This window comes from Arachis ipaensis, chromosome B5, assembly GCF_059453495.1.
Source record: "Arachis ipaensis isolate K30076 ecotype BB chromosome B5, ASM5945349v1, whole genome shotgun sequence".
Taxonomy (NCBI): Eukaryota; Viridiplantae; Streptophyta; class Magnoliopsida; order Fabales; family Fabaceae; genus Arachis; species Arachis ipaensis.
Genome location: NC_142440.1, coordinates 132,146,304 through 132,168,984, shown reverse-complemented (window position 1 = coordinate 132,168,984; position 22,681 = coordinate 132,146,304). Strand labels below are relative to the sequence as shown.

The window sequence follows — 22,681 nt, the reverse complement described above, 5'->3', positions numbered from 1 at the left end:
CATGCATTAAAAAAAGCTAACAAAATATTTAATTACGAGACTTCTTTAAAATATTAATGAGTTATCAATTCGAATTTCATACAATACTCTTTTGCCCATTTTTAATAACTCATGAATATTTTTTTATAAATTTTTTTAATAAATTTATTTAAATTATACCACAAAAAATATTTTATTCAATACAAATAATTTTAAAAAATGGCTTAAAATATTTTAAGAGTACTATAAAAATTTGTAATGTCCTAATAACTTAGGATATTAAAGAAATACTCTACATAGTCAATAATAATTTAAAAATTAAAATAAATATAGTTATAACTAATATTTACCTAAATTACTAGAATATTACAAACTTTTATAGTACTCCTAATATTTTTTAAGCCATTTTTTAAAAATTATTTTGCATAAAAAATGGCTTAAAATGGCTTAAAATGTCTTTTATTCTATGCAAAATAATTTTAAAAAAAATAGCTTAAAAAATGTTATGAGTACTATAAAAATTTGTAATGTCCTAATGACTTAGGACATTCAAAAAATACTCTACATAGTCAATAATAATTTAAAAATTAAAATAAATATAGTTATAGCCCGTATTTACCTAAAATACTAGAATATTACAAACTTTTATAGTACTCCTAACATTTTTTAAGTCATTTTTTTAAAAAATATTTTGCATAGAAAATGGCTTAAAATGGCTTAGAATGCCCTTTATTCTATATGCAAAATAATTTTAAAAAAATGGCTTAAAAAATGTTAGGAGTACTATAAAAATTTGTAATGTCCTAATAACTTAGGACATTAAAGAAATACTCTACATAGTCAATAATAATTTAAAAATTAAAATAAATATAGTTATAACCAGTATTTACCTAAATTACTAGAATATTACAAACTTTTATAGTACTCCTAATGTTTTTTAAGCCATTTTTTTAAATTATTTTGCATAGAATAAAGGACATTTTAAGCCATTTTAAGCCATTTTCTATGCAAAATAATTTTTAAAAAATAGTTTAAAAAATATTAGGAGTATTATAAAAATTTGTAATATTCTAGTAATTTAAGTAAATATTGGTTATAACTATATTTATTTTAATTTTTAAATTATTATTGATTATGTAGAGTATTTCTTTAATGTCCTAAGTCATTAGGACATTACAAATTTTTATAATACTCCTAACATCTTTTAAGCCATTTTTTAAAATTATTTTGTATAGAATAAAATATTTTTTTGTGGTATAATTTAAATAAATTTATTAAAAAAATTTTCATGAGCTATTAAAAATGGGCAAAAGAGTATTGTATGAAATTCGAACTGATAGCTCATTAATATTTTAAAAAAGTCTCGTAATTAAATATTTTGTTAGCTTTTTTTTAATGCATGAAATAAAATATATTTTTTTAATTTTTAAATTATTAATTTTTTTAATCAATTATTAATTTTTTAATAAAAGAATGGGCAGAATTAAATAATGAATAATTCGAATCTGGCCAATTCGAATTACTATGTGTAGAGTGTGTGAGTATAATTCGAATCACCCTGATTCGAATTACTGTGGGTGTAATTCGAATAAGGTTGATTCGAATTATAGTGTGTCTGCATTTGTGAGTAATTCAAATCACATTGATTCAAATTACATGTAATTCTAATTCGAAACATACTGATTCGAACTATATAGTAACGTACATTGGTAGATTCATGAACCAGTTTTCATTTGGCTTATTTGTGTAAAATTTCGTTCTCCTTGGCTTATTATAGTGTTTTACCCTAAAAAAATTATACTAATAGTTATAAAATTAACTCAAAATTATTTTTTTTAAAAAACAATTGAGACTTATTCTAACTTTTAATTATAACATTAGTATTCTCTCCAAATTATATGTAATAAATATTTTAATGAAGAGAAATAAAAAATATAGAATAGAAAGATAAGCGGTAAAAATTCAAAACTAAATAAAAAATTAAAAAATTATGTATATAATAATAATAATAATATTTTTATTTAAATTATTATTTTCTTAATTTTGTTTTCTGTAGAAGAGAAATATAGAAAAAATAGAGAATGAGAGAAAAGAGAGAGAAAGATAAAGATGAAGAATGAGAGTGAGAGTGAGAGTTTGTTAATTTTGGAAGAAAAAATTTTATTTTAATTGTAAAAAATATCGGATGACATATTTTGATTTGTCAAATTACTAATATAAAATATAAGTTATATATAAAATAAAAATAATAGAGAGAAATAGAAAAATAGAGAGAGGTAGATGAGAAAATTTAGGAAGAAAGTTTATTAATTTTGAAAAAAAATATTTTCTCTCAATTTTAATAAAAGAGTGTCATGTGACACATTTAATTATTAAATTAAATAGTAATATATGATACATAATATAGGTATATTTTAATTTTAATTTTAATTTTAATGCAATTAAAGAATGTCATGTTGTACATTTTGATTGTCAAATTAGTAATTAGTCATTGGTATTGATAATGATATATAAAATAGATAGAGTGGTTGAAGGAATGAGAGAAATAGAGAAGGAAGAGGGAGGAGGGGAGAGTTCTTTAATTTTGGAGGAAAAGATTTAATTTCAATTGCAATGAGGGAGTGACATGTGGCACATTTTGGTTGTAAAATTAGTAAGGAAGAATTCTTTAATTTTGAAGAGAAAGATTTAGTTTCAATTACAATGAGAGAGTGACATGTGGCACATTTTGATTGTAAAATGAGTAAGGAGAAGATGAGAATTCCTTAATTTTGGAGAAAAATATTTGATTCTAATTGCAATGAGAAAGTGACATGTGGTACATTTTGGTTATAAAATTAGAGATATATAACATATTTTTTATTAATTAATTCAAAATATGATTAATGAGCAAGGAGTTATATATAGCTATAAGAATTAAAGGTATCAGGCCAGAACTCGATAGAGAGGGAGAGAGAGGAAAAAGAAAGTGTTAAAGAAGAAAGAATGATCTGAATTAAAAATATATGGTTGGTCTTCAATGATACGTGTGTAGTGAATTTATATACATACTAGTGTGACTAACTCTTCTAACAGACTCTGCATAACATACACATTTACTGTCTAACAAATAGCTAACCATATTACAAAAAGGTCTAACTAACTATTATTATACACACAACACGCTAACCTCCTTCATCCCCCCTTAAATTGAGGCGTGGCCTAGAAGTAAGCGTCAGTTTGGACCGAAAATCAGCAAAGAGAGTGGAAGAGATGGGTTTGGTGAAGATGTCTGCGAATTGATGAAGAGAAATATTGTGAACAACTCTAACAAAGCCCTTTAGTACCAAGTCACGAGCAAAATGGATGTCCAATTTAACATATTTAGATTTGGAATGAAAAATCGGGTTGGTGGCCAACATGACAGCACTGAGATTGTCACAGTGCACGACTGGAGGTGTTGTAATTGGCATATGAATAGCTGAGAGGAGGTTACGAATGGACATAATTTCATCCACAGCATCAGCAATGCCTCTGTACTCGGCTTTAGTACTAGAGCGAGAGACAGCATGCTGCTTACGCGAGGTCCAATAAATCAGATTTGACCCCAAGAAAACACAATAACCATTAGTCGATTTGCGATCATCAGGGTCTGACCCTCAATCAGAGTCAGTGTAGACAGTAAGATTGTGCTCGACGGCTGGTTGAATTCGAATGCCAAGATCAACCGTTCCACTAATGTAGCGAAGAATGCGCTTAACAACCTTCCAATGTGACTCGAGAGGGTTCTGCATAAATTGGTAGACGCAATTGATACAATAGGCGAGCTCTGACCTAGTAATGGTGAAATACTGAAGGCTCCCAACTATTGAACGATAGAGAGCTGGATCCAAAAATACAAGACTGCCAGTCTTAGATAATTTAAGAGAGGAAGGAATTGGAGTAGCACAGGAATTACACCCAGCATGTTGGCTTTCTTTAGTATGTCATGAACATACTTAGTTTAGTTCAAGAGAAGGCCATCATCATTGGTAGGAACCACTTCCAAGCCTAGAAAGTAGTGAAGGCTACCAATATCCTTCAAAGCAAAATGAGAATTGAGATCAACAATGACTTGCTTAATCTGTGCGTCTGAACTACCAGTCATTATAATGTCATCGACATAAACGAGAAGATAGGTAATAGCACCATCACAAACCTTGGTAAAAAGGGACGTATCAGCCCTTGTTGTAGCAAAACCAAGCTTGTGCAAAACACACGAAATCTTCATGTACCACGCACGGGGAGCTTGTTTCAAACCGTATAATGACTTTGTAATCTACATACTTCGTTAGGGGAATCAATCTCATAACCAGGTGGCTAAATCATAAACACCTCTTCACTTAACTCACCATTTAAAAATGCATTATTGACATCAAGTTGTCTAATGCTCCATTCGTTCGAGACAGTCAAAGACAACACTAATCTAATTGAAATAGGCCTCACAAATGGACTGAAGGTTTCTTGAAAATCAATTCCAGATTGTTGGGTAAAACCCTGAGCGACTAGCCTGGCTTTATACTTCTGTAAAGAGCCATCCGAGTTGTGTTTCACTCGAAAAGTCCACCTGTATCCTATAGGAGTTCGATTTGGAGGCAAGGGAACTAGATCCCAAGTGTGAGTACACATGAGAGCACTATATTCTTCATCCATCACCTGCTTCCAATGTGGAATTAATAGTGCCTCCTTATAATTCTTAGGTTCGGGATTGATTATGACAGAGATTTGAAGCATTTTTGGTTTGAAAATATCATTCTTCGATTAAGTTATCATTGAATGAGATGAGTGGACATATGGGAAAGATTAAGATTGAGGTTGTGGGGCAGATTGGTTAGCAAGACTAGGAAAAGAAGAGGGAGTTTCATTATATAAATTACTTGGAAAATGTGAGTTTGAATTGATGGACTGGGAACTGATGGAAGGGCTTAGGCTAAGAGAGGGGTTTGTGTGTCAGGTATAGGCTTCTGAGATAAAATGGTGAGAGATGGCATATGTTGAGATAATGAGGATGGTGATGATGAGGGATCATCAAGAAAGGTGTCCTTTAATGATTGCGAAAACCTAGACTTGAAAGAAAATTTGGTTTCATCAAAGATAACATGCCTACTCAAAATGATTTTTCCTGAAGCATTCAAGAATCTGTAGCCTTTGTGCTAAATGCCATAACCAATAAACACACAGGGTTGTGTGGTTATTGAATGGCCTAGTATAAGGAAAGCATAAACAGCCAAAAGTTTTCAAGGACAAGTAGTTTGGGTTGACATTGAACAGCTTCTCATAAGGTGAAATATTATCCAGAAATGGACTAGACAGAATATTGATAAATCACACCACAATGATAAAGGCATCACCCCAAAATTGTTTGGGTATTGAAGCTTTAGCTAGTAGTATGAGACCTGTTTCAACGATATGCCTATGTTTTCGTTCAGCAGTTCCATTTTGTTGGTGGACGTAAGGCCATGAGAACCTCCATGCCAAACCTGTTTCCTGCAAAGACTTGGCCAAACTCACATATTCCTTTGCATGATCACTTTGCATCATCTTAATTTTAGTATCAAGTTGCAATTCAACCATAGTTTGGAAATCAAGAAATACAGATCTGAGTTGAGCCTTCGAAGAAATGAGATAAATCATGTGAAACGAGAAAAAACATCAATAAAATGAACATAGTACTTTGAACAATTTATTGAAGCCACAGGGGCAAGGACCCATATGTTTGTATACACAAGTTCTAAGGGTTTGCTATACACAGAATTTGAAGAAGGAAATGGAAGCTGGTGAGCTTTCCCAAGACAGTAAAAAGGACACACAAAATGTTTAGAATTGAGTAAAATATTACATTGCAAAACTTTATTTGCTATGGTAGTTGAGGGATGCACAAGGCGAGCATGCCAAAGAAGGAAATTGGTGTTTTGTGGAACTGAAGCAAGGAAGGCAACAACTGAATTGCCTTTGTCCTTTGCTCGAAAGTCAGTAAACTTGTATAGTCCTTTCTCAATTGTTCCTTGGAGTATGACCTCCTTGGAGACCTTGCATTTAACAGCACAGTGATCATCATGAAACTCAAAGAAAACTTTATTGTCTTTAGCAAATTGATATACACTCAGGATATTTTTCAAAATTTGAGGCACTAGAAGAAGTTTTGTGAGCAAAAACTATTTCTTATTCAGATCTAAAATAAAAATAGAATTTTCAACATGGCTAATTGACAAACATGTACCATTTTCAATAGTGACACGTTCTGATCCAGCATATTCAGACTTTTCAATGAAGTTCATTGCATCTACAGTCATATGATGCATGGCACCAGAGTTTGGATACCAGTTTAGGTCTTGAAGAGTTGAAGGTGTAGCATAATCAGCTTTATTTTGCATTGAGGCACTAGAGTAAGAAAGATTGGCACCAGGACTTTGAGAAACTAAGGAATTTTTTGTGCGTGAACCTCCTCTAGAATTAGAATCGTATCTGTACTAGCAAGTGAGAGTAGAATGTCCAAGTTTGTTGCACACTTGACACTGTATTATTCTGGAATTTGTTCTTCCATATCCTTGAGCCTGAGAATGCATAGAATTTGATCTTCCATATCTTTGATGCTGGAACTGCATATGCCTTCCTCCTCTGTCAAATCTTAAACCGCCTCGTCCACAGAATGGAAACCTTCCTCCACAAAAACCTCCTCTAAAATTGTGATTAGAGTTTTGAATGTGTACTACATGTGCTTGTACAAAATTGTCAGGTCTCTTATACTTGTCTAACAACTCTTCGTGCGCCATTAACAAAGCTTCTAACTCTCCAATTGACATTGGAGGAGACCTAGCAGTTATAGTGGTGATGAATGAGGTATACTCCTCTGGCAGTCCATTTAAAATAGCGTCTATTTGATTAGAGTCATTTATCATTGGTCCAACACAAATTAAATAATCTACTACCTTCTTTATCTCTAGCAAGTAATCGCAAATTGAACCTTCTTTCTTCGTGTTTATTAGTTTGTTCTTGAGTTGTCTAATCTTCGTCGTGATCTGTGATGCAAAGAAAGTCTCTAATCTTTTTCAGATCTGGTGAGAAAACACACATCCAACTATGCGTGTATTAAATCTCTTGCTCTTGGATGCATGAAGCTAAGTCTTGAGTAGTGCATCCTGTTTCTTCCACATTACGTATTCTGGATTCACCGTGCCTGAAGCTTCATCTTCAATGGAAAGATGCTTCTTTGGAATTGACTCGCTTGTGATGTGATTCAACATTTCGTAACCTTCTATCATAGATTCTACTTGATCTTTCCATGGCAGAAATTTTTTTTCATCCAGTTTCATTACAATCAGACTTGAAAAAGCTGGAGCAATTTGTGCAATACGAAAGTCATGGTCACAAGGATCTGGAGCTCTGATACCATAAAGGTATTAGGCCAGAACTATATATATATATATATATAGAGAGAGAGAGAGAGAGAGAGAGAGAGAGAGAGAGAGAGAGAGAGAGAGAGAGAGAGAGAGAGAGAGAGAGAGAGAGAGATGGTTGGTCTTTAATGATGTGTGTGCTGAATTTATATACCTACTAATGTGACTAACTCTTCTAACAGACTCTGCATAGCACACATACTCACTGTCTAACAAATAATTAACCACATTACAAAAAAGTCTAACTAACTATTGTTATACACACCACACGCTAACCTCCTTCAAGAATGTATAATCAAAATTAGAAAAAGTGCATAAGAAAAGAGTTGAATCGTCTTTTCTTTCCTTTTTTTATTTTGAAACATAAATTCAAAAACACTTTTTAAGTCTTTGAATTTGTATACACCGAAATATATTAGCAATTACATTTCGAAAGCTTTGTTTAAAATTGTTTAAAATTATTTCTGAGGTACTAGTTCTTTAGTTAAAAGTTAAAACCCTTCTAAAGTCTTGACAAATTTCAAATAGTTTTGTAAACTGTTTTTGATAAATCTATGTTAAGCAGGCAAATATGAAAAGAAATTTTTTAACTAATTATAAGTAATAAACTCAAGAGTAAAGAGATAAGGTTTTAGAAGATGTACACATGATATATACTGGTATGATTTCAAAAGTCTACATACAATTCTAAAATAAAAATTTGACAATTTTGTTATATATTCTTTCTTTGAATCTTCTCAAGCTAAATTTTAATTTAAATTAGACCACAACTCATTAACCTTAAAATTTTAGATGTTATTTACTCAAGTATTCTCATCAAATTCACTTCCCACTAACATAAGAATTTTAGATATTATTTTCTCAAATTTTTTTATTAATGAACAATGACTTATATTGACTCTTTACCAATCTAAAAATCTTAAATATTTTTTCTTAAATATTCTTAGAACTAGAAATTATTATTGGATTAATTTACAAGATGAATATATAGAAAGTTTGGCAGCTTCTTCACAAGATGAGAAATTCAAAAACTTGATGGCATAATTCAAAAATTATTCTTATTTTTGAGTTATAGTTATGAGATTTTTTAATGAATGTAAATTATTCTCAAAATTACAATAATTAATGTAATACACCGATTAACATTGGAAATAAAACTATTTGAATTATAATTTTTAAAATTGTTTCTAAGATAAAAGAGCTATCAAAAAAATAAAGAACTTGAAGAAAGTTAGAGAAAATTTTGTAGCATCTATTTGCTTTTTGCACATTTTTTTTGTCCTTTTAGGGTTTGGAATATTATATATAACAGAGAATATTAAAGAAAACTTTTTTTAATATTGAGGAGGGGTTGCATTTATGTAATATACGAAAACGCCCAAAAATCATATTTAATGCTATTGTGAAAGTTTCTGATACTTTGATCGAATTATATTTTAAAATATAGAACGTCATTGTTGTTTTCAAATTTTTTAATTAAAAAAAAATCTCAAAATGTCATTGACGTTTTCTTACTCCAAATTTCAAAAAAATTATCACATACAAAACGGTTTTTCCGTTTTGTTAAAAAAATCCTTATTTTTTAAAAGAAAATGACAACGCCATTTTGTATTTAACGAATTTAAAAAGTATTTTTTATATATAATTTAAAATGTAGGTAACATTTTATGTCTTTGAAAAAGTAAAAATATCCCATACTAATGTAACACTGATATACACTAAAATATTGTGGTACATCACATAATTTGTTCCAATATATAAAAAAAATATCCCACAGTAATGTTAAACATGATTTTTTTATAGTCACTTTATTCCTTAAAATAAGTATATGTAAAGGACAAGTATTTTGTTTTTTTGCATTTGCTCTTTTTTCTCTTATACTAACTCTGTATGGTAATTCTGCCTATGCTACACTTGCAATACATAGCCGGTCCCAAGTCCGGATAAAGGGGGAGGATTGTGTTAGGTCTTCGACAGCTAACATGAAACTTATGACATGGTGTTAGTCGAATCTTTATGACATAGATCAAAGACGTTATTTCGCTAAACCCCAACACAACTGTCTACAACTATCAAAATTCTCAATGAGCAGCAATCATTTGAGGGGGACGAGGTTAATTGACTTGTATGTAAACAAATACCCCCAATCATCATCAATAAGTAACACTGGGTATACTAGTGAAGGGTATCTGGATCTGCCTCTGGCAGAATATGTGAAACCCTGTTTCTATGCCAAGTCATCTTTAGACCAATATTCTACTTTCAGTCCACTGACTGAGGTGGAGGCTTGTCACAAAGCAAATTCTCAACCCATTGCTATTGGGGTACCATGATACAACTGAAAATTTCTAGTACAACTCCAATCAGGTCACCATCTATGCACAAATTAAGATAGTAAGCCACATCCTAGAGTGTAATGGTGACCTTGCACCTATAAAAGGTGAAAACTATGCGTTTCGAACCTCCACCACTCAATAAATACGAAGAACAAAGTATTGTCAAATATAAAATTTCTTAGCTCTATTAGGTGTCTGAATCCAACCTTCTTAATATAAGATAGTAAGATATCAGGGCAGTGGGATAGACAACATCACACGACGTGACAAGAACAACTAAAGTATCTGTAAAAATATAATTGATTAGTCTTCATAACTAATTGCGTATAATAATGCTAACAATAACTTAATTTTTTAAATAATAAATAATTTAATTACATCTTATAATTAAGTAATTAAATAATGTAATGTAGTTAAATATTATAATTAAGTAATTAAATAATTTAATTAAAAAATTCTCAATTTTACCGGGTAATCATAAAAACAATATTAATTAATAATATCCTAATATAATTAAAATTTTGCTAAAAAGGAGAACTTCATCTATAACTAATCATCTTTCAATGAAAATGTTCACTCCTAACTACTACACTTTTAACTAATTGAATCCAAATAAATAAATATGTCAACTATTTAATTAAAATAAGTTAAACTAACATGTCTAATACGTAATGATATGTGTTTCAAATATTCGTGATATAAAAAATTTAAGTATTATTTAAAAGTTATTAGTTTATCTTTTTAGAATATTCAATTTAGTTTGATATATTTTAATTTTGTTTATTTAATTACTTAATTGTGCTTCTTAGGATTTTCTTTATTTTAACCTAATAAGAGGTTATAAATACCTCATAAATTATTGTAGTCGTCATTTAGTGATTTAGGGGTTTGAAAATTCCTTTTTGGTGCGTGATGAAATCATTATATGGACAAGTGAGGTTGAGTAAGTCTCTCTCTTATTGCATCAGGAAATTGGATATATAGAAGGTTGAGGAGTCCATCCGATTCAATTTCCAAACTATGATGTAGACAAGTTAGATTGAATGAGTCTCTCTCTTGTTACATCAAGAAATTTGGTAGAAAGTAGAGTGATTCTCTTTGTACTCAATTTCAATCTATCCCTTTTATTTTCTATTTCAATTTCAATGTATCTTTTTATTCGATTTTATTTCTTGTCTTTTTGTTTACTTTTTATTTTATTATCACGTACTCTAACTACTTAAATTGAATTATCCTAACATAACAACTCATTAAATAAAACAAGTTAATCTAACATGTTATTATCCACAGATAGACGAGAATAAAAGAGAAAAAGATCGGAGCAGACATTCTCCTTAGAGAGGATGAACGATGTCGCCAGAGAAAGAGGATGGAGGGAGACGTTGTTGAAGCTTGAAGTCGGTGGCAAATCTGAATAACGATGGTTCTGTACGCCAGAACCCCGAATCCTTCAAGAGAGATTAAGGACGAGCAAATGTGGTGGATCTTGACGGAAGAAAAGTGGCAATCGATGAAAAAAAATGGATGCAGATCTGACTATCTGAAGAAGAGGACAATACGGACTATCTGAAGAAGAGGGCAATACGAAGAGAGAAGGAACAGTGGGTGAAGAGGAAGAGTGGAAGATAAAGAGGGAGAGAGGTAGCGGTAGACACTACGAAGAGGAAGAGGAAGAAAGGGACGGTGAACAGTGGGGAGTGAAAAGGGAAGATAGAGGATGGTGAGCTATTGAGAATGATGAGGAATTGCTGAGAGGGAGGTGGAAAATGCATGATAGAGGATCAGGAGAGAGACATGTTTGGGAGTATGGAAGAGTAAATTTGGAAGTTTGAAAATTAAATAAAGGTAAAAGTTAAAAAATCAATGTCTCACAAATTATGTTTCAATGTCTTACCTATTTGGAGGTAATATAGTTTAGTGTCTTCGTGTCTTTTCATGTTTATCAAAAAATTGTGTCTTACTAAATCAAACAGGACACACGTATGTCACTGTATCTATGTCTCAAAGAGACATGGAGAGCAATCAAACGCTGGCTAAAAACATATGTTAAGATTACAAATTGAAAAAAATTTTATTGAAAATACAAAAAAAAATTAAATTTTCAATGTATTTATTAAAGTAAAAAAATTTAAAACCTTCCACTAATAGTAAGAATTTTTTTTTCTATTATAAAATAAAAATACTTTATTTAAAAAAAGACATTATTTATTAAAATTCACTTTTTTCTTTTTTGTATATAGTTTACCTAATGTTTAGGCGAGGCAAACTGCATTCGTTTATCTAATTATTAGGCAGATTATAACTTTTTGTGAGTGAACGGTGTATTTTATAATCTAATTTTATCTAATTTGGTACTAGTTGAATTTTATTGGTTTATTTTTTATTTTTTATTTTTTAATTAATTTAATTTTATTTAAATAATTTAATTTTTTTAATTTTATAAATTTTTAATTTAAAATTTAAATAAATATAATTTAAATTAATAATTCAATACGAGTTCGTTTATTTAAAATTTTTATTTTAAAAATAATAATAGTATGCCTATTTTTAAACGATTTTAAACGGTTAAAATTTTTTTAAATTGAATAAACATAATTAATCATGTGAGTATTATTATAATACGAGTATCTTTATTTTTATTAAATTAAATTAAATTGTTAATTTAAATTATATTTATTGAAATTTTAAATTAAAAATTTTATAATTTTTTTATTTTAAATTATTTAAATAAAATTGGATTAATTGAAAAAAATAAACATATACCCATATGATCTAAATCGTATCAAATTAGATGAAATTGGATTGCAAAACACATCGTTTGTTCAATCACTAGACCAACTGCATAAAGAAGTTGCGGTTAAAAACAGTCAATAAAAAAATATTTTTATTTTACAATAAAAAAATCTTTAGTAATAGTTTTATAGAGTATATATTAGTTAAATCCTAAAATAAAAACACAAAAAATAAAAAATATCTTCTTTTAAAAGTCATAATTTATATTTTTTTAAAGATTTTTTTTACTTATAAAAATATTTTAAACATAATAAATAAATAACAAAAACTTTTATATTATTATACTTAAATATAATTATTAGATAAAAAAATTATTTTTACATAGAATATCTAAACATAAAATTATTTTTATCTTTTAAAAAAAATTATTTAAAAAATTCTTGTTCATAAAACTTACCAAAACAAATTCTTGAAATACATTAAAAAAAAGAACTCCTTGATTTTTCGAATGCTAAAATATTTGTAATCCAAAAGAAAATTTATAATAAATGCTAAAATATCCACAAGGTTGGTACCCAATCAAAGCACATTGACATTCTTCGATTTTTGTGTTTAATTATAGTTTTATTTTCTAAAATTAATTTTGTATTTTTTCTTATATTGACCACACTTACTATTTTATTTTTCCGATGCTTTTTAAGTTTTAACATACCATGATAACGCAATTAGCACTGCTAGAACGACAACAACTAGAATTTTTTATTTTAATAAATAAAATAAATGTAGCTGATGTGTATCTCTAAAAATTCGGCAGCTATCCTTCTCAGCTAACCGACCAAATATTTCGGCACTAAGAGCAGACCTCAAACGTAACTTGATCACAGTCACACTAGGGGCGGAGCTAGGCTAACTATTTAGAGGGGGCGGTGTTATATTTTATATTACTATTTCTATTGATAAAATTAAAAAAAAATAAATATCTAATCTCAATCAAAGTAAGACAATAATATATAAAATTACCACTTACAATTTTGTATCATGAAAAGGCTATTCGACGTTTTTTTCTATTTTCAAAATCATCTATAATTGAATTTGTGTCGAAAATAGCTGCTAATTCTTTTTCTATATAGATGACCAAATTGTCTGCAAGAAATTCATCAGCCATCTTACTTCGGAGTCTTGTCTTAACAATTTTCATTGCTGAAAAAGCTCTTTCTGTTGTTGCTGTAGACACTGGTAGAGTCAAAACAAGACGTATTAATCTATCAACCATGTGATAAGTTCTTGATTTTCCCGTTTCTTGCAATTTGTTGCACAATTCAGAAAGTGTACCAATGCCTTTCAAATGATTTGGTATATCATGCTGATAATGTTGCAACTGAGATTTCAAAATATTTAGCTCATTAGAAGGAAAGTCAAGGGGATAAAACTTCTCTGCTAACTTGCTGATTTCTTCAATATTAAATGATTTGAAATTGTCCTTAGGATCCAAAGCACAACTCAAAGTCAAAAGCTCTATTGTTTGCTCATTAAATCTACTATTCAACTCTTGTATTTGAGAGTCAATTGTTGACAAGAATACATCTATTCGATAATGATGCTCAACTGTCACACTTGGTTGACGAGATCGACCTCTTCCAAAAACATATTGTGCACTCATATTAGGGACTTCAATTTCATGTTTTTCATAAAAATCTTTAACATTTGCAAGAAAATTGCACCATCCACCATCTCTTAATTGTTGAAGAAGTAATTTTGATGTAGAAACAACATGCATTGCATTAAGAATATCTTGAGATTGTTGTTGCAGTGCTTGGCAAAGAACATTAGTGATTCCCATAATCTCTTTCATCAAACATTAGTGATTCCCATAATCTCTTTCATCAAGTGCAAAGTGAAAACAAATTCAAATGACAATAATATTTTACTAACACCATAAGCCTAACCTCTTTGTGCATAAGTTGTCCCGTCTTCAATGATATTATTGAGAACAATATTGGTAGCAGTAAATATTTTTACCAAACTGCAAATAGAATTAAAGTGAGAGCTCCATCGAGTATCCCCAACTCTTTGTAAAGTGCTTATTTGATTCGCACCTTTGCCTGTTTCTAATTCATTTTGAGCAACCAAGTTTGCATTTTCAATTGCTTGAGCTTCTTGTAATTGATCATGTCTTTTTGAAGAAGCACTAACAATAGTGACAATAGAGTTTAATTGAGTAAAAAATTCATGAATTTGAAGTACCTCTCTTGAAGCTGCCACCAATGCTAATTGTAACCTATGAGCAAAACAATGCACATAGTATGCTTGTGGAGAATCTTTAAGAAACAGCTTGCAAACCATTCCACTCACCCCGCATGTTGCTAGCACCATCATACCATTGACCCCTAATATTTTCAACTTGGAGATTATAATGAGAAAGGACAGAAATCAATTCTTTCTTTAAAGTTGTTGCACAAGTATCAATGACATGCACAAGATCAAAAAATCTCTCTTTAACAAAACCATCTAGAGTAACAAATCTCAAAACAATGGCCATTTGCTCATTTTTAGATTCATCTCTAGCTTCATCAACAATAATACAAAATTTGGCATCTCCAATCTCTTCTCTAATTGAATTTCTCACCTTAGTAGCAAGAATATGTAGAATTTCTTTTTGGACATCATTTGAAGTATATTTAGCATTTTTTGGAGCATTTTCCAAAACGTTCTTTTTCACTCTTTCATTGTAAGATCCCAAAAATTTCAACATTTCCAAAAAGTTACCTCTGTTGCTTGAACTTTGGCTTTCATCATGTCCTCTGTATGCACAACCTTGAAATGTCAACCATCTAATGCAATCTATAGATGCTCCTAGTCGAATTCGATTCTTTTCAATCTCTTCTGATGTTTGCTTATGAAGAAGTCTCTCAATATGTTGTGATTGTTTCATCAAATCATCACATGATTTCAGTGCCTTATGATGGAATGAGTTAGGACCTTTGCCAATGTGATTCAGAAGAGCACATTCTTTTCCACTATTTACTTTCTTCCAATTCCTGAAACCATTCTCAATAAAAGCATTTGAACCCGTATTGATTGAAGGTTCCTTAGCAAAAAGAAAGCACGGAAAACAATATATAGCATCATCTTCTATAGAATATTCTAACCAAGATGGAAACAATTTAAACCATGAAGCTTGAAAGCGACGATGACTTTTATCACCAGAAAATGGATAATTACCAAGAATTGGTTGATTTGGCCCAACTTTAATATAAGCCCGACGGATTTCATCTCTTTTATTTGGAGGAAACTTCCAAATCATTGGTCGCATTCCAGGATCTCTTTCCAAACGAAAAATATCCAGTTGATTTGGAAGAAGTCGTGGACGCTTTGAGCTATTCAATGAAGAACTTGAAGTAATAAAATTTGATGACCCCTCAAGTATTGGAGTAGTAATAGTAGAAGCATCTTCATTCTCTTGATCTTTTCTTTTAAAAAATGTATCAATGGTTTTGAACTTACTCATAATTCAAATGGCCAAATAAGTTCCTATAATTAAAAATATATTTAGCAAAAAGTGTAAATTACAGTCTAAATCTTTATAAAATATAAAAATTATATTTCAATATAAAATAAAATATTAAAATTCAGAACAATAATACTAACATCCTAGTATAAATAATATAAAATTGTAATTAAATAGTTAACTAATAAAAAAAACTAAATATACAAACTAACATATAATAACATAAACTTAATTAACAAATAATAATAAATTAACTAATTAAGTAAATAACTAAATATATAAAAAAGAATAAAAATAGAACCTTTTTTTGAGAAAGAGGAGTGAAAAATTACTTGTTAAACTACTATCTTTTTTTAATCTGCAAAAAATAAAAAAAATAAGAGTTAAAGAGGTAAAACTGTAAAAGATAAGAAAATTAAAGAGATAAAGAAGAAGAAGAATAGAAAAAATTGTTACCTGAAATTTTGGAAAGCCAAAGCGAAAAGTGGAAGAGAGAGAAACTGTTGTATGCTGGGGAAATAAAAAAAGGGGATGGAGATTGGAGAATGATTGTACGTTGAGAATTAAAAAAAGGGATAGGGGTTGGGAAATAAAAAAAGGATAGGGAATGGGCTATTGGGCTGGGTTTTTTTTATAGGAATTAAGGGGGGGGAGAGTTTGGAAAAGATAGAACAAAAAGAGAGGGGGGGGGGGAGGGCTGGGAAATAAAGAAAGGGGGGGGGGGACTAGATTAATTTTTTTTTAAACTAAAAACTAAAATTTGGGGGGGGGGGCATTGACCCCCTTTTCTTCTATGTACCTGCGCCCCTGAGTCACACGCAAGTCAGATCCTATCTTCAGCCCGTTACTAACAAACGGAACTCACCAAGAATATCGGAACAAACCCAACAATATAAACCCACAATCGTCTATAAAACAGAACCAAGCAAACTCACAAAGGCTCAGGTTACACATACTCGCTCTAGTTTATTTCATTTATTCTCGGATAATTCTCATTCTTACTTGAGCGTTGGAGTGCTCTTTGCAGGTACTCCCGCCATCGTGTTTCAAGAGGCCGAGGTTTCCTTATAACACTACTCCCTGGACGAGACATAGCTCCTCCCGGAAGTCAAGCAGCCGACCTAGGCATTGAATACCTCGGCTCACTCTGGACGAAACATTTGGCGCCTATCGTGGGGCCCGAAAGTTAATTTAACCCCATTACCTTTTTATATCGCACTTGGCATTTCTTTTTTACGCAGGATTTCTCAACCTTCGAACATGGCCGATAATGGAGTCCACCAACTCACTCAGGCCGAACTCATGGCCCAGATGGCCGAGCTGCAAGCTGAAGTCAAAAGACTTGCCGAACTATCCACCCAAAACAACGCTAGTAAATGTGAGGAGAATGGTTCCAAAGGAAAAGGCAACGCAAACCTACTAAGTGTCAACCCACCAAAGGAGAAACTGACCTTGGACAACCCGTTCTCTGAGGAAATCACCAATTACCAGATGCCAAAAAATTTCACACTGCCTTCTTCACTCGAGCCATATAAGGGGATTGGTGACCCCCGGCCTCATATTAAGAAATTTCAATCTATGATGTTCTTTAATGGCCCTAATAATGAACCTGTTCTTTGCAGAGCTTTCCCTACTTACCTTGACGGCGCTGCGCTACTTTGGTTTTCAAAACTACCTGCAGGTTCGATATCTTCTTTTGAAGAACTGGCAAAATCCTTCATAGACTACTTCGCTGCAGCACGGATATATGTACACGGATCAGACTACCTCGGCACCATCCGCCAAGGTCCCCAAGAAAGCTTGAAAGACTATCTGACCAGATTTGCAGAAACAACAATGGAGATACCCGATCTGGATCCTGCCGTCCACCTGCATGCCCTGAAGGCCGGACTCCGACCCGGAAAATTCAAAGAGACAATCGCGGTAACTAAGCCGAAGACTTTGGAAGAATTCCGAGAAAGGGCAGCAGGACAGATGGAGATTGAAGAGCTCTGCGAAGCCAAAAGAACGGAGAGAAAACAACCAAAGAAAAAGGATGACAGAGCCACAAGGTCGGCAAATATCAAAGACTCCAAAAAACCCTTCAGACTGACCCCAAAATTCGACAACTACACCAAATTCAACACAAAGAGGGAAAAGATAATTAAAGAAATCCTCAGCGCCAAAATCATAAAACCACCAGCAAGGGCAGGAAGCTACCAGGACCAGCGATTCATCGACAAAAGCAAACACTACGCTTTCCATCAGAAGTATGGACACACAACTGACGAATGCGTGATAGCTAAAGATCTGCTAGAGAGACTAGATCGGCAAGGCCTCCTTGACAAATATATTGAAGAAAGAAGGTACAAAGAAGGTAACAAGGACCGAGAAGAACGTCATCAAGCTACAGGGCACAAGAAGGACAACAAATGGTCAAACAACACTCCCCCCAAAGCATCATAAATTGTATATCCGGAAGATTCGCCGGGGGAGGTGAAACGACTTCGGTGCGAAAATGAAGCTACCGCGCAATGCTAGCAATCGAAGGAACAACACCACAAAACAATAAAAGTGTGCCCGACCTCAATATTACTTTCATCCAGACAGATATATGCTCTGCGGCACCAAACTCGGACGATCCAGTGGTAATTTCCATCCAAACAGGCGAGTTACTGGTAAGAAAAGTCCTTTTGGACCCAGGTAGCAGTGCAGATGTTCTTTTTCACTCTACTTTCTTAAAAATGAAATTATCTGAAAAACTCATGCAACCCTCATCTGGAGAACTAGTAGGGTTCTCCGGAGAAAGAGTCTCAATTAAAGGTTACATATGGTTAAAAACGATGATGGGAGAGGACTCATTGTCATGAACTATTGATATACAATATCTAATAGTTGACTGCCCAAGCCCTTACAATATTATTCTCAAAAGACCTGCTCTGAATATGTTCAGGGCAGTAGTATCTACTCTTTATCTATGTGTTAAATTTCAGGCACAGGACGGCAGGATAGCTACACTCCACTCAGACTGCCAACAAGCTCGACAATGCTATAACGCAAGCCTGAAAAGGTCGGCCACAAGACAAGAGTTCCAACAAGAAGTCAAAGCAATTCACAGCACAAACAAGGTATTATCCCTAGCAGATCTTGACCCCAGAGAAGACACCAGAGAAAGACCTCAGCCAGCGGACGAGCTCCAGAAGGTTCCGCTGACGTCCAAATCGGAGCATGTCACATACATCGGCCAAGCGCTCCAAGGACAAGAAAGAACAGAACTTATAAGGGTGTTACAAGCCAATGCCGACCTCTTCGCTTGGACTCCGGCAGATATGCCAGAGATAGACCCAAACATCATCTGCCACAAACTCGCCACTGACAAAGCAGTCCGGCCTATAGCTCAGAAAAAGAGGAATCTCGGAGCAGAAAAATCAAAGGCAGCCCTAGAAGAGACTAGAAGGCTTCTCAGTGCAAACTTCATTAAAGAAATCCGATTTACCACATGGCTATCTAACGTGGTAATGGTAAGAAAAAACTCAGGTAGATGGCACATGTGCGTCGACTTTACAGATTTGAACAAGGCATGTCCTAAAGATGCATACCCTTTGCCAAGCATTGACAAGCTTGTGGACAATGCATCAAGCTTCAAAAGCTTAAGCTTCATGGATGCATACTCTGGTTACAACCAGATTCTCATGCACCCAGAAGACTAAAGCAAAACAGCCTTCATAACTGAACATGGAAATTTTTGTTACAAAGTAATGCCATTTGGTCTAAAGAACGCAGGTGCAACATACCAGCGCTTAATGGACAAGGTCTTCCGTGACCAAATAGGTCAGAACATAGAGATCTACGTTGATGATATGGTCACCAAAACTACCCCGAATAGGTCCCACTACGATGACCTCAGAGAAATATTTAAGCGAATCCGAGCATACAACATGAGACTAAACCCAGAGAAATGCGCCTTTGGGGTGCAAGGAGGCAAATTCCTCGGATTCATGCTGACATCACGGGAAATCGAGGCAAATCCTGAAAAATGTGACGCAGTACTCAACATGGCAAGCCCTAGAACAATAAAGGAGGTGCAACAGTTGGCAAGAAGGGTAGCGGCTCTGTCCCGATTCTTACCGGCAGCGTCAAACCGATCTTATCACTTCTTCCAGACGATATCAAAGAATAAAAGGTTCGAGTGGACAAAAGAGTGTGAGACAGCATTCATCGAACTCAAAGCCTTCTTATCATCACCACCAGTACTGCAAAGACCAGAGGACGGTAAACCTTTATATTTATATTTGTCCGCTTCCAATTACTCTATAAGCTCGGCTCTTGTCATTGAGACAGGAAAAATACAACGGCCAGTGTATTTCGTCAGCAGAGTCATGCAACAAACAGAACAAAGATATCCGAGAATAGAGCAGCTGGCCTTAGCACTAGTAGTAACAGCAAGAAGGCTCAGGCACTACTTCCAAAGCCACACAATAATTGTAAGAACAAATCAACCATTAAGGCAGATATTGACCAAACCAGAACTGGCTGGACGACTAACCAAATAGTCTGTTGAGCTCTCCGAGTTCGATATCCAATTCCAGTTAAGGCCGGCCCTGAAGGCACAAATCCTAGCAGACTTCATTTCCGAGCTAACACCTGACGAACACCACCACAACAAGCCATGGGAACTTCACGTCGATGGGGCGTCAAGCCGAGGAGGAAGCGGAGCTAGGATAGTCCTTAAAGAAGGAGACAAGGTGATAGCTGAGCAATCCCTCCAGTTCAACTTCTCGGCAAGTAACAATTAGGCCGAGTACGAAGCACTCATAGCAGGGCTAAAGCTCGCCCTCAATCTCCAGGTACATAGCCTGACAGCATATTGCAATTCCCTCTTGGTGGTTCGACAAATCCGAGGAGAATTCCAGGTAAAAGATCCCTTGCTTGAGAAGTACTGGCTCAAAGCAACGGATCTCATTTCAAAGTTCAATTCATTCATAACATTACATGTGCATAGAGAAAAGAACATTAGAGTAGACATACTATCTAAACTTGCTGCCACTAGAACAGACACACAAACATCGGCTTTATCACAACTCACACTCAAAAAACCTAGCATTGAAATACTATCTATAACAAGCATTGACCATCTCCACGATTGGAGAACACCTTTCCTTGAATACATCAATGCAGGTATCATACCAAGAGACGAACTTAACCCACAACACTTCAAACGAAAGGCGAGTCTCTACACAAACATAGCGGGAGAACTATACAGGTGCGGCTTCTCACAAGCATTACTAAAATGCCTAGACAAAGACGAAGCAAAAGAGGTAATGGACGAGGTTCATGAGGGCGTGTGTGGAAACCACATCGGAGGACGATCCCTCGCCGCAAAGATCGTCCGAACAGGATACTACTGGCCGACCATGAAAAGGGATTGCATAACAAAAGTAAAGACATGTGACAAATGTCAGAAGCACGCAGCCATCTCTACGAAGCCCGCCGAGGTATTACACAACATGGAGGTAAGCTGGCCCTTTCACAGATGGGGGCTCGACATTCTCGGCCCATTTCCAGTAGCACCAGGCCAGGTAAAATTTCTCCTAGTATCAATAGACTATTTCTCCAAATGGATAGAGGCACAACCATTAGTAAGAATAACGGCCGAAAAGGTACGATCTTTCATTTGGAAAAACATCATATGTCGATTCAGAATACCAAAGGAAATAATATCAGACAATGGTAGGCAATTCACAGATAATAAGCTCGGCTCATTTCTAAGTAATTTTAATATACAGCATCATTTTAGCTGGTCGAACACCCACAAACTAATGGGCAAGCCGAGGCTGCTAACCGAGTTATAATGCAGGCAATAAAGAAAAAGCTCGATAATGCGAAAGGAGAATGGGCGGAGCTAATTCCAGAAGTATTGTGGAGCTACAACACCACAATACAAACCACCACGGGCGAAACACCCTTCAAACTAGTCTATGGGTCGGAGGCGTTAATCCCGGTAGAGGTCGGAATTCCCACATTGAGAACCGAACTATACGACGAACTACATAACACAAACGCAAGAAACACCGAGCTTGACCTCGCAGAAGAAGACAGGAAAATCGCCGCCATTAAGCAGAGAGCCCAGAAACAACTGGCAGAAAGAAAGCATAATAAGAAGGTGGTGCCGAGGACATTCGAGGAGGGTGACTTAGTCCTCAGACGAACAGAGAAAGCCAGACGACCTCCTTCACATGGAAAGCTCTCCGCAAATTGGGAGGGACCATTCCGAGTATCCAGAGTGCTCAGAATGGGGCTTACCAGCTACAAACATTACAAGGCAATCCAATTTCAGGGAATTGGAACATCTCTTCACTAAAGTTATACAGATCATAAAATTGTACATTTTGCGAATGAAGGTACTCTTTTTTCCCTTAGAGGTTTTTTTTTTTATCCCAAAATGGGTTTTTACCTAAGGAGGGTTTTAATGAGGCCAGACACCCAAATCAAACAAATGCAACCGATTATTTGTTCACCTATCTTAGACTACTTTTTAATACACCATTCTATCAAAATAACTATATCATCAAGGTGACCTAACCACAGTCAATGCATAACTTAAGTCAAAACAAGAACCAAGTGTTCACAAAAACATCAAACCGACTATAACTCGGCCAAACAAAAACAAAATAAGTCATCATTACAAACAAAACATGTCCAAACACATAAATAAAAAACAACTCAATGAG

At 33.6% G+C, this 22,681-nt stretch overlaps 2 protein-coding genes and 1 pseudogene across 2 annotated transcripts; 1 reads left to right on the top strand and 2 right to left on the bottom strand.

The window, feature by feature from the left end:
* Window positions 1-13,499: 13,499 nt before the first annotated feature.
* Window positions 13,500-14,303, bottom strand: LOC107640998 (uncharacterized). Its single transcript, XM_016344505.2, has one exon. The coding sequence runs from the start codon at window positions 14,301-14,303 to the stop codon at window positions 13,500-13,502; it is 804 nt and encodes a 267-aa protein (XP_016199991.2).
* A 101-nt stretch (window positions 14,304-14,404) lies between these two features.
* On the bottom strand, window positions 14,405-15,971 carry LOC107640997 (uncharacterized; annotated as a pseudogene).
* Window positions 15,972-17,231: 1,260 nt separating this feature from the next.
* LOC107640996 (uncharacterized) lies at window positions 17,232-18,416 on the top strand. Its single transcript, XM_016344502.2, has one exon. The coding sequence runs from the start codon at window positions 17,232-17,234 to the stop codon at window positions 18,414-18,416; it is 1,185 nt and encodes a 394-aa protein (XP_016199988.1).
* Window positions 18,417-22,681: the final 4,265 nt, after the last annotated feature.

Bases quoted from the DNA above. Each gene is read 5' to 3' on its own strand.
- LOC107640996 (XM_016344502.2), top strand. From the start codon at position 17,232: ATGGCCGATAATGGAGTCCACCAACTCACTCAGGCCGAACTCATGGCC.
- LOC107640998 (XM_016344505.2), bottom strand. From the start codon at position 14,303: ATGGGAATCACTAATGTTCTTTGCCAAGCACTGCAACAACAATCTCAA.